This window comes from Aspergillus aculeatinus, assembly GCF_003184765.1.
Source record: "Aspergillus aculeatinus CBS 121060 unplaced genomic scaffold BO66scaffold_1, whole genome shotgun sequence".
Lineage (NCBI taxonomy): Eukaryota > Fungi > Ascomycota > Eurotiomycetes > Eurotiales > Aspergillaceae > Aspergillus > Aspergillus aculeatinus.
The window spans coordinates 204,033-213,747 of record NW_020291470.1 but is presented as its reverse complement, the minus strand read 5'-3'; the positions used below and the strand labels follow the sequence as shown (position 1 = coordinate 213,747).

The window sequence follows — 9,715 nt, the reverse complement described above, 5'->3', positions numbered from 1 at the left end:
CATATCGATAGATAGATACGGAATAGGTGGGAGTGAAGAAGCACTACATACTACTAGCCATCGACTAGCAGTACTAGCAGTAGTGGGTGATGAAGGCTGGAAGCCGGCCTGGCTGGTCAAACTCCTAAGGAAGCTATCACCAAGGAAGCCGAGAGTAGCAAAAGTTGCTGCTGCCGCCCCCTAAATCTTGCTTTTGAGGTGGACGCTAACCCTGCCTGTCAAGAATAAATTACTGGGGTGTCTACATCCTGGAGAACTAACGACGGGCTAAACTGTGTTGGGCCTCGTCTACCGTTGCCCAGTGTTGAAAGTTGAAACCATGCTTGCGCTTCTAGGTACTCCGTAGTCCGTAGTCTACTACCGGTACTATGCAGTCTGGTATATCCAGCCAGCTGCCAGCCAGCTGCCAGCCAGCTGCCAGCCACCACCACCACCACCACCACCACCACCACCACGGGACAAGCAAGGAATAATCCTTCACATCGCCAAAGATGGTGTAAGACTGTGGAAACTGCTTCTGCATCATTGGATCTCATCCCCCTGCTCCCGTTCCCACTCCATCAATCAATCTCGGGAGGTTCCCCAGGCCAAGGATCACCGCACCTTGTGGTCATCACTGCCTTGGTTCGGTCGAGAATATATCTCGTCCGTCCATTCGGATCTTCCGCCCACCATATTATACACTCCAGACCTGGCATTTAATGTCGTACAACGTTGACAGAGGATTTTGACGGCTTGGCCCGGGTCTGTCACGGGGTAGATAACAGAATCCTCCCTCAAAGGTTGAAGGGCCTCTCCATTGAACTTAATTTGCACGGATGGTTTTGATCGTGACCCAAATACACGGAGAGAGCCTCAACAGAAGAATAACGAAGAACAACGTTACCCTTCATTCCTGTCCATGACCTCGCTCTTGTTTTGGGTGACCCCGGGGCCCAAGCCCCTTGCAGTTGAAAGGGTATATGCGCAAATCGACCATGGATGATTCCGATCAATCTGCTCATACCTGTCACCGATAGTCAATGTACATGGTTGCACAGGCATATGCTGATACAATGCATTTAATTTCGAGCCGGTCGGTCTCTTGACGGCCTGGGCGAGATCATGGGACTTGTTTTTGTCTAGTCCGTGGACCTCCGTGGACCTCCATGGACCTGCACAGATGAATACATCTGTACTGTACTCCGTACTTCATCCGAGTAAAGAGAGGAGTCCGTTGGGCAAATTGGCATCCGCCCTTTAGAACAATTGAAGAACAAATCCGCAATGGCGGGGTTTAAAGCGGTGGCAGGTCACGGGACGACGGCGGTGGTCACAACCGCCCGCCGTAATTGAAGAGCGTACCCGAAAAGAGTCATAATTGTGAAGTGGGCAGTGTCTGATCGGTGCCTCCAAGACCCCTCCTCCTCCTCTACTCAACCCCTCCTCCTTTTCCCACCACATTCCTCGGACTCCGCCTTCTTGGGGACTCCACGGCTTGCAGTCATGGCGACCGATATGACGAAACCCATTCTGGACGCTCTGTCCGCGTCCGACGCCTCCATCCTCTCCAGCGAAGCCTTCCCCTCCACCCCCTCACTAAATATCAAGGCTGCGCTCGACCGTCTAGCCTCCCGACAGATGGTCGAGTATGACACCATCGAGAAGGAAATCGCCGTCCTGACGCCGGAGGGTGAGGAGATCGCCACCAATGGCAGTCACGAGGCCAAGGTTTTCCAAGCCGTGCTGGCGGCTCTGGATGGATTGAAGATTGGCGACCTTCCGGGCGTGGTCGGCAAGGACACCGCCAAGGTCGGCCAGGGCAATGCTTTCAAGAAGGGGTGGATCAAGAAGGACAAGGACGTGCTGCGGGCGGCGACCGAGACGATCGTCGACGAGACCCGCGAGCTGCTGCTGACGGTGCAGAAGACGCAGGCGGTGCCCGATGCGAAGGCCCTGACGGACCTGAAGCGGCGCAAGCTGGCGACGGTGCAGAAGGTGATCACCTTCCAGATCGCCAAGGGCCCCAAGTACGCCCGCGAGTTCGTCAAGGAGGAGACCGACCTGACGGCGGAGATGCTGATGAACGGCTCGTGGAAGACGGCGCAGCTGAAGCCGTACAACTTCAAGGCCAAGGGCGCGCCCACCCCGGCGGGCACCTTCCACCCGCTGAACAAGGTGCGCCAGGAGTTCCGCAACATCTTCTTCGAGATGGGCTTCGAGGAGATGCCGACCAACCGCTTCGTCGAGACGGGCTTCTGGAACTTCGACGCCCTCTTCGTGCCCCAGCAGCACCCCGCCCGCGACCTCCAAGACACCTTCTACATCGCCGACCCCGTCAAGGCCGACCCCCCGCGCGAGGACCCGGCCAACGACCCGCACCAGATCAAGACCCTCCAGCCCACCACATCCTCCTCTTCTTCATCTCCTACAAAGCCCCTCGACTACAAGCAATACTGGGACGACGTGCGCGCGGTCCACGAGACGGGCAAATACGGCTCGATCGGCTACCGCTACCCCTGGGACGCCGACGAGGCGCTGCGCCTGGTGCTGCGCACACACACGACCTCGGTCTCGACCTACGTGCTGCACAAGCTGGCGGCCAACCCGCGGCCCGCGCGCTACTTCAGCATCGACCGCGTCTTCCGCAACGAGGCTGTCGACGCCACCCACCTGGCCGAGTTCCACCAGATCGAGGGTGTCATCGCCGACTACGGCCTCACGCTGGGCGGCCTCATCGGCTTCATGGAGGTCTTCTTCGCCAAGATGGGCATCCACCAGCTGCGCTTCAAGCCCGCCTACAACCCCTACACCGAGCCCAGCATGGAGATCTTCGGCTACCACAACGGCCTGGGCAAGTGGGTCGAGATCGGTAACAGTGGCATGTTCCGGCCCGAGATGCTGGAGCCCATGGGCATCCCCAAGGACATGCGGGTGTACGGATGGGGTCTGAGTCTGGAGCGCCCCACGATGATCAAGTAAGTCTGCCCTGCCCCTTTGAGGCAACACCAACTCTAACCCCCATCTTTTCTGCTCTATAGATACGGCGTCAGCAACATCCGTGAATTGCTAGGCCACAAGGTCGACCTCAACTTCATCGAGAGCAACCCGGCCGTCAGATTGGAGAAGGACTAGAAAAGCGAAAAAGAGTGCAAGCCAGCAAATATAGATACCGATCTCGTGTCTCGAGATAGGAAATCTTAAAAAAACGGGGGTCAGCATCATAACTTATAGCTTTTTTTTTTAATCTCATGTTGAAATGCAAAGACGTTCGAAAGTAATGGTGCTGTCTTTTTTTTTTCGTGACATGGTGCTATAAAAGACTACCACAAATTCAAGATAACGAGTGAGGCGGACACTCACCCACCCACCCACTCGGGAATCAGAGAATCAATGTCTGCCTTTGCAGGAATGTGCTGGATTTGAATGAAGATGCATGCTCAGACAAGCACTAAGACCAAGTACCAAGACTAGAAGAACAATAGGAACGAGAAATGTACCACCCGTATCTGTGCCCCAGTGCACGAACTCTGCGACAGTGGCTCTTCAGCAGGCGGATTTAGGTAGTAATCTCCGGCAATGTTGGGGGAGACTGTAGATTCTACTCTACTAGGTCTTCAGCCCTTTCCTCGCGCATGGGAGTCGGGGCTGGATGTTTGGATTCCCCACGTGGGAGGGGGGAACCAATCGATCCAGGTCCGAAAGGGCGGGAGGAATGGGTTTGATATGCCGGTTTAGGGAGAAACTTTATAAAAAGTACAGAGGGAGGTGGGGATATTGAGAGAAGTTCTACATGTGACTGGCTCTAAGAAGAGGAACAGGCGATAAGAGGCAGGCAGACAAGTGAGGAGGGACGGTTGTGTTGCCGGGTATAAAGGGGCGGGTGTGAATTTTTATTGAAGTTTTTCTTTCATTCAAGTTCTTTTTTTGGATATAAGATATATCATGATGTTGACCATAACATCTCATCCTGTCACAGGATCAGATTAGCATGGTTTCTGATGTAGGGTTCAAATAATGGCAGACTCCGGCTACTGGAAACCCGAAGCGGCAGTGTCTGTCCCCCGCGAGAAAGAGAAAAAAAAGGCTTACCATCACCAAATACCCGACATCAAAAAACCCATAAAAATTGGAAACACCGCCCAGTGACAAACCGTCCGCTTAGCGCTGACGGCTGGCGGTCCAGACGTTCTTGAGGTAGCCGTCACGCTGGGTGAGGCGGTTCAGGGAGTCATCGCTCTCACCACGGGCGCGGATGAAACCGCACAGAGCGTAGGTCTGGTTCTCGCCGGTGTAGCGGCCGTTCTCGTCAACCTTGGCGATGGAGATCTGCACGGAGGCGTGGTCGTTGGCCTTGATGATGCGGTTGGTGGCGCTGCACTTGCGGGGCACGTAGCTGGAAGACACGAGACCATGTGGTTAGTTGTGTGCTCTGGGAATTGTGGATTTTTCGCAAACTGCCCGCCTCGGGACGCGGACGATGCTGAAGGTGATTGCGCAGGAGACTGGGGCACACTCGGCGCTAGCGGAGAGGTTTTTTTTCTTTCCCAGACGACAGGACCAGAGAAGAGAGACCTTGATATGCGACTTCAACCTGGTCCAGATAAAGACGTTTCAGAACGCATATCAGATGATATGCGCACTTTGTCCAATTTCGATCCCACCTCTTATCTCATTCATCTTTTTAGGTCGTTTTCATCGCATGGAGAAAACCACCGCACCAGGTCGAATATCGCATATCATTTCCTCCGCTCATTCCCTGCTTCCTCCCCTCCGTTCGCATGTTCTCTGCTGTCGTCGGGTTGTTCTCCGCTATGCATGGTGTCCAAACCCCTCCGCATCCCCTTGGGGAAACCACAAAAAAAAAAGGGAGGGAAAGAGGGGTACGTACAGATCGACGATCTCTCCCTTGTCGTTCTCCATTTTGGCGAGTTGGGTGGGTGGTGAGGAACTTGAGGTTGACGAGAAAAACGGAGCGGTGCGCGGGAAATTGAGACGGTGGGCGGATGGGGTGAAATGAGTGACCCGGACAACTTTCTGCGTTTCCCGGTTGTGGGTCATGTGATTCTTTGTCGAGGGCTTGCCGCTAAGGTTGGGCGTTGATTAGGTAAGGCTGGCCCTTGCCAGATTGGGTTAGTGCGGGTAGCCGCGAGGTACGAGTAACTACTCTAAGTATGCCACTCATTGTGCTGAGGTGTACTGCTGTACTTGCGATTGACATGTGAAGCCATTTGCATACCCATTTTAGCGAGCGGGTAGATCTGCCAATTATTAAAAGCATAGCAGGACGGCCAGGCGAAGCTGCCCTGCCCTTGAAGCCCTTATGTCTCAAAAATGGTAGGGTGTGAAGCAGCGACTCGCTCGGGATATCATAAGTAGAAAAAGCGCTGGCCATGTTCTAAAAGCAGTGTTGGAAGATCATGTTACAGGCCCATCTAGGAAGTTGTCGTGAGCCCCGTCAAATCAGGTCTCGCTTGTATGCATCCATGCCCTCATAAGTTACTCTTCGCTTCGGCTTCGAAAGCATCCTGCTTCCACCGCACCTCCAACTCGCGCGCCTCCCCTCGCTTGAACCTCACAAGCACGACCCGCTCCGTCTCCCCTTGCTTATCCGTCCCCCTAAGTTCGGGGCCCGGCTGATCCAACGCCAGCACCGTGCGTCCGTCAGAGGACATCCTCAGCATCTTCGGGGAGATACACTTCTCCGACCACGGCGGCTGACCGGTGCTCACAAACTCAGTAAGTTCCGCCCGCCGTCTGTGCAGCTCCTGCAGCGAAGCGGCGACGCGGGGCTCCTTGTCCAAGAAGCCAGCCACCAGATGCAGCAGGAGGAACTGCGGCGGAAAGAGTATAATGTCGCCCCTTTGCGCCATCTGCAGCCACTCCGAGGCAGGCAAGAATCGAGCCTCTGTGACCTCCACTCCTCCGTCGCTCGTCGGAACTTGGATTTCCTCCCGCTGTCCCTCGGATGGGATTTCGTCGAGGACCGGCTTCTCAGCCTCCGCGGGAAGTGGAAGGAAGTAGAGGTACATCTGCGTCGTATATCGCCGGGAATTGGTTGTTGGGGTGATCCATCGAGTAAATGGGATCAGTCCATCTATTGAGGGTCAAGTTAGCGAAGACAAGTTCCACTGGGGTTGAGTTGAACTTTTTCCCCGTCGAGTGTAGTCAAGTGCAAGATGGGCGTGTGTCTTACCTGTATCCGGCACCGCATTGGGACTCTGCTGCTTCAGCCACTCTAAGAAAGTGGTCTGGTTTTGATGGATCGCGCGTCGACCCGGTTCGCGTTGTTCTTCCGGGACGGCGAGCATCTTGCCGGAAACTTTACCCTTGGCGAGGAGAATGCCGCTCTCCTCGAAGAGCTCTCGGATGGCTGCGTTGCGGTACCACGGGCCATCATCGTGGCGCTTTAGATCCTCAGCGGGTGGGCATTGGCCATCTTGAGCCGAGAGGTTGCCTCCCGGGAATACATGGGCAGAAGCAAACGAGGTCGAGGTTTTGACACGGTGAAGCAGGAGGATCTCGTTCTTGGGTGATACCAGGATGACGCTGCACGGGGATTAGCGGTGGGGGAACAACAATACATTGAAAATAGAGACGTCTGTGAATTCGTCGTGCTTACCTAGAACTGGGCCGCGGAAGAGCAGGGCTGGGTCTCTGTTTGGATGCTGAAGATGACATTGTTTGGGTAGCAGCAGCCTGCTGGGATCGTGGGACATTGGAGCTTGCTCTCCATGTGGTTTGCGGCGTATAGTCATTGGAGCATGTGAATGGCCGGGGGGTATACTTTCCAGAAGCTGGAAGCCGGGGACCTCGGGCGACTGCGACGCGGGGAGGGGAAGTCGAGTATATTAACCGGGGAGTACAGCTGGGAACTACCAGCGGGATTGAGGTCATGGCTATGCTATAGTTAGTACTACTTTGTGCAGACACGTTGCAGGGACTTTCCAGCGGAGGGTTGGTTGGGCCGAACGAAAGGTACTTAATCTACCTAGTACGGAGTACTGCCCCCTGGCAGCCACGAACCATCATCCACTTGAAAGCGGTCTACCCCGCGTTCGGGCTTATCGTAGGGGCCGAGGCTACCTACGAGGTATAGATTGCAGCACTCGTAGGGCTGTCCAAAGAACTACAGATACTTCTTACCTTCTGGATTTACGGCCACAATGAAGGCAAGAACAATTCGCAGTCTAGTGAAGAGAACCAATTCTTGAAAATGTATTGAATTATCATAAAGCAAGATCTGAACTATTCCTCGTCGAACTCCAGTCCCTCGTGCCCAAGCTTTTTATTTTTCGTAGCAACCACGTAGCATCATGTAACCAATCATATAAACAGGGTAAACGGTTCTTAGATGCAAGAGAATCAAAAGGCATAAAAAGGTATATAAGACAAAAACGCAACACTTAAGCTGTCACCGCTTAAGAGTAGAGCTTCTTGTCGTAGCTGTGCAGACCGTGGACGTTGCCCTCGGCCATAGCGCTAGCACTTCTCATCTCGAAGCGAACCTTGCCCTGGTTAACACCATCGTGGAGATCCTTCAGGCTCTTGACACCAATGTCCTGCAGAGAGTGCTGGACACCAGCGGTGAGGTAGGGAACGAACTTGGTGACCGATCCACGGTCAAGAACGGAACCAGCAACACCCTGGGCGACGAGGACGGAGTCCTTCTCGGAGAAGTAACGGGCAGTACCAGCGTTGCTGGCCTTGCTGTCCTTGGCACCAGCACCAGCCTTCTTGTCCTCCATGGCGGCGATACTGCCCATACCACGGTAGGCCTTGACAAGCTGACCCTCCTTGCTGACGAAGTACTCACCAGGGGACTCGGTGGTACCAGCCAAGAGACCGCCCATCATGACGGTGGAGGCACCCATAGCCAGACCCTTGACGATGTGGCCAACGTTCTGGACACCACCGTCGGCGATACAGGGGACACCGAAGCGAGCGGCGAAGTTGGAAACGCTGCGGACGGAAGCAGCCTGAGGACGGCCAACAGCCATGACCTCCTGGGTGATGCAAGCACTGCCGCTGCCCATGCCAATTCTCAGGCCATCGACACCGGCGGCGATGAGAGCAGCAGCCTGCTCACGGGTAACAACGTTACCACCAATGACATCAATCTCAGGGATGTTCTGCTTGATCCACTTGATCATCTCAATCTGGTACATGCTGTTACCCTGGCTGCTGTCCAGGATGACAATGTCGAGACCGGCCTCGACAAGCAGCTTGAGTCTGGTCTTGTCCTCCTCACGGGTACCAATAGCGGCGGCAGCGATCAGCTGCTTGGACTGAGGGAGCTTGGAGGCAAGGGGATAGTGAAGGTTCTTCATCAAGTCACTGCGAGACAAGAGAGAGACGATGTTGCCGTTGGTATCGACGATGGGGAGCTTGCCCTTCTTGGAGGAGCGAAGGACTTCGTTGGCCTCGGCAAGAGTGGTACCAGCCGGGGCGGTGACGAGGTCGGTGGACATGATGGCAGTAACGGGGGCATCCAGATCGCGGTGGAACTGGATGTCACGAGAAGTGACCATGCCGACGAGCTTGGAGCGGAGGGTTCCGTTCTCTGTGGTAGACAATCATCATATTAGAATCAACGACTTGCACAAAAGGTGATAATGACAATGAGTATTGAAATTGAGGTCAGATAAAACTGGTCTCTACAGTGCTGCTCTCGCTGCTCCAGTGGAACGAAAGTTATAAAGAAAAAGTGATTGATCATCATGTTGAAAAGGATACGCAGGGAATCAAGTGATGACTTACCAGTGACGGGGAAACCACCGAAGCCCCACTTGGCCTTGAGCTCCTTGGCCTCGCGGACAGTGGCGGTAGGGGAGAGGACAACGGGGTCCAAGATGAAACCGTTCTCGTATCTCTTGACCTTGCGGACCATCTCGGCCTGGTCCTGAGGAGAGCAGTTGTGGTGGATAACACCCAGACCACCGAGGAGAGCCATGTGAATGGCCATGTTGTGCTCAGTGACGGTGTCCATGGGGGAAGAGAGAAGGGGGACCTTCAAAGAGACACGCTTAGTGACAGCGGTGTCGAGAGTGACATCTGAAGCAGGAAAGCCTATTCTGAGGCATCAGCAACCCAGTTCGACGAGATGAGCCCAGATTCTCGCCTTACCGATGTACCCGGGCAGGATCAGGAAGTCGTTGTAGGTCAAAGCACCGTGCTTGTCAGAGTCAAGCAGGGTATCGATATCCAGACCATCGCTGGTGGTGTACTCCTTCTGCAGGACCTCCAGGGCCTTAGTGTAGTCCTGGATCTCAGCCTTCATGGCCGGTCCAGGAATGTCACCGTTGGCAAAAGTCATGGTGTATGTGAAAAAAGAAAGACTCTACAGCTTCTATCAGAACTTGTAGAGAGTATGTGATCAAAGATCAAAGATGATAATCAACAGATCGACGATCGAAACGTTCTGTTGATGGAGAAAGTCTTCCTTTCCCAAAGAAAAGAAAGAAAAGAAAAAGAGAGAAAAATCGGAGGAGAAAAAAATTGGCTTTTGAGCTCTTCGCCGCACACGCTAATCGGGGGGCGCCTGCTCGGTGCCATGCCGTAATCAGTCTAGCGCCACCGGACTCGATTGATTTGTCATCGTGATTGGATGCTAAACGAAGTGTCCCGTGGGCGGTGAGTGAGTCAGACTCCGGAGCGGTTCTCGCCCGCTTAGAGATTTCTTAGTGAGGAGCATCAAATTTTTCTTCGGCAGATTCCATTCGGTTCATGTCTAGTG

The 9,715-nt window shown here is 54.3% G+C and overlaps 4 protein-coding genes across 4 annotated transcripts; 1 reads left to right on the top strand and 3 right to left on the bottom strand.

Moving 5' to 3' along the window:
- Nucleotides 1–1,391: 1,391 nt before the first annotated feature.
- Nucleotides 1,392–3,313, top strand: BO66DRAFT_387118 (phenylalanine--tRNA ligase subunit alpha). The gene is made up of 2 exons (XM_025646226.1): nucleotides 1,392–2,957; nucleotides 3,021–3,313. The coding sequence occupies exons 1-2, from the start codon at nucleotides 1,486–1,488 to the stop codon at nucleotides 3,112–3,114; spliced, it is 1,566 nt and encodes a 521-aa protein (XP_025509003.1). The 5' UTR covers nucleotides 1,392–1,485; the 3' UTR covers nucleotides 3,115–3,313.
- Nucleotides 3,314–3,763: 450 nt separating this feature from the next.
- rps21 (40S ribosomal protein eS21) lies at nucleotides 3,764–4,915 on the bottom strand. The gene is made up of 3 exons (XM_025644351.1): nucleotides 4,871–4,915; nucleotides 4,072–4,375; nucleotides 3,764–3,949 (listed from the first exon to the last, which is right to left on the bottom strand). Exons 1-2 carry the CDS (start codon nucleotides 4,900–4,902, stop codon nucleotides 4,141–4,143), a joined length of 267 nt encoding a protein of 88 aa, XP_025509002.1. The 5' UTR covers nucleotides 4,903–4,915; the 3' UTR covers nucleotides 3,764–3,949; nucleotides 4,072–4,140.
- Nucleotides 4,916–5,339: 424 nt separating this feature from the next.
- Nucleotides 5,340–6,893, bottom strand: BO66DRAFT_362703 (NUDIX hydrolase). Its single transcript, XM_025645079.1, has 3 exons — nucleotides 6,602–6,893; nucleotides 6,176–6,528; nucleotides 5,340–6,076 (listed from the first exon to the last, which is right to left on the bottom strand). Exons 1-3 carry the CDS (start codon nucleotides 6,874–6,876, stop codon nucleotides 5,472–5,474), a joined length of 1,233 nt encoding a protein of 410 aa, XP_025509001.1. The 5' UTR covers nucleotides 6,877–6,893; the 3' UTR covers nucleotides 5,340–5,471.
- Nucleotides 6,894–7,199: 306 nt separating this feature from the next.
- BO66DRAFT_387114 (putative IMP dehydrogenase) lies at nucleotides 7,200–9,421 on the bottom strand. Its single transcript, XM_025646225.1, has 3 exons — nucleotides 9,106–9,421; nucleotides 8,740–9,048; nucleotides 7,200–8,542 (listed from the first exon to the last, which is right to left on the bottom strand). The coding sequence occupies exons 1-3, from the start codon at nucleotides 9,293–9,295 to the stop codon at nucleotides 7,401–7,403; spliced, it is 1,641 nt and encodes a 546-aa protein (XP_025509000.1). The 5' UTR covers nucleotides 9,296–9,421; the 3' UTR covers nucleotides 7,200–7,400.
- Nucleotides 9,422–9,715: the final 294 nt, after the last annotated feature.

Excerpts from the sequence above, each read along its gene's own strand:
- rps21 (XM_025644351.1), bottom strand. The coding sequence starts at position 4,902 with ATGGAGAACGACAAGGGAGAGATCGTCGATCT. Across the intron at positions 4,376-4,870 it reads AAGGGAGAGATCGTCGATCT|CTACGTGCCCCGCAAGTGCA; the intron begins GTACGTACCCCT and ends CGTGTCTTCCAG.
- BO66DRAFT_387118 (XM_025646226.1), top strand. The coding sequence starts at position 1,486 with ATGGCGACCGATATGACGAAACCCATTCTGGACGCTCTGTCCGCGTCC. Across the intron at positions 2,958-3,020 it reads GAGCGCCCCACGATGATCAA|ATACGGCGTCAGCAACATCC; the intron begins GTAAGTCTGCCC and ends TCTGCTCTATAG.
- BO66DRAFT_362703 (XM_025645079.1), bottom strand. The coding sequence starts at position 6,876 with ATGACCTCAATCCCGCTGGTAGTTCCCAGCTGTACTCCCCGGTTAATA. Across the intron at positions 6,529-6,601 it reads CTTCCGCGGCCCAGTTCTAG|CGTCATCCTGGTATCACCCA; the intron begins GTAAGCACGACG and ends ATCCCCGTGCAG. Across the intron at positions 6,077-6,175 it reads CAATGCGGTGCCGGATACAG|ATGGACTGATCCCATTTACT; the intron begins GTAAGACACACG and ends GACCCTCAATAG.
- BO66DRAFT_387114 (XM_025646225.1), bottom strand. The coding sequence starts at position 9,295 with ATGACTTTTGCCAACGGTGACATTCCTGGACCGGCCATGAAGGCTGAG. Across the intron at positions 9,049-9,105 it reads GATCCTGCCCGGGTACATCG|GCTTTCCTGCTTCAGATGTC; the intron begins GTAAGGCGAGAA and ends GCCTCAGAATAG. Across the intron at positions 8,543-8,739 it reads CGGTGGTTTCCCCGTCACTG|AGAACGGAACCCTCCGCTCC; the intron begins GTAAGTCATCAC and ends TGTCTACCACAG.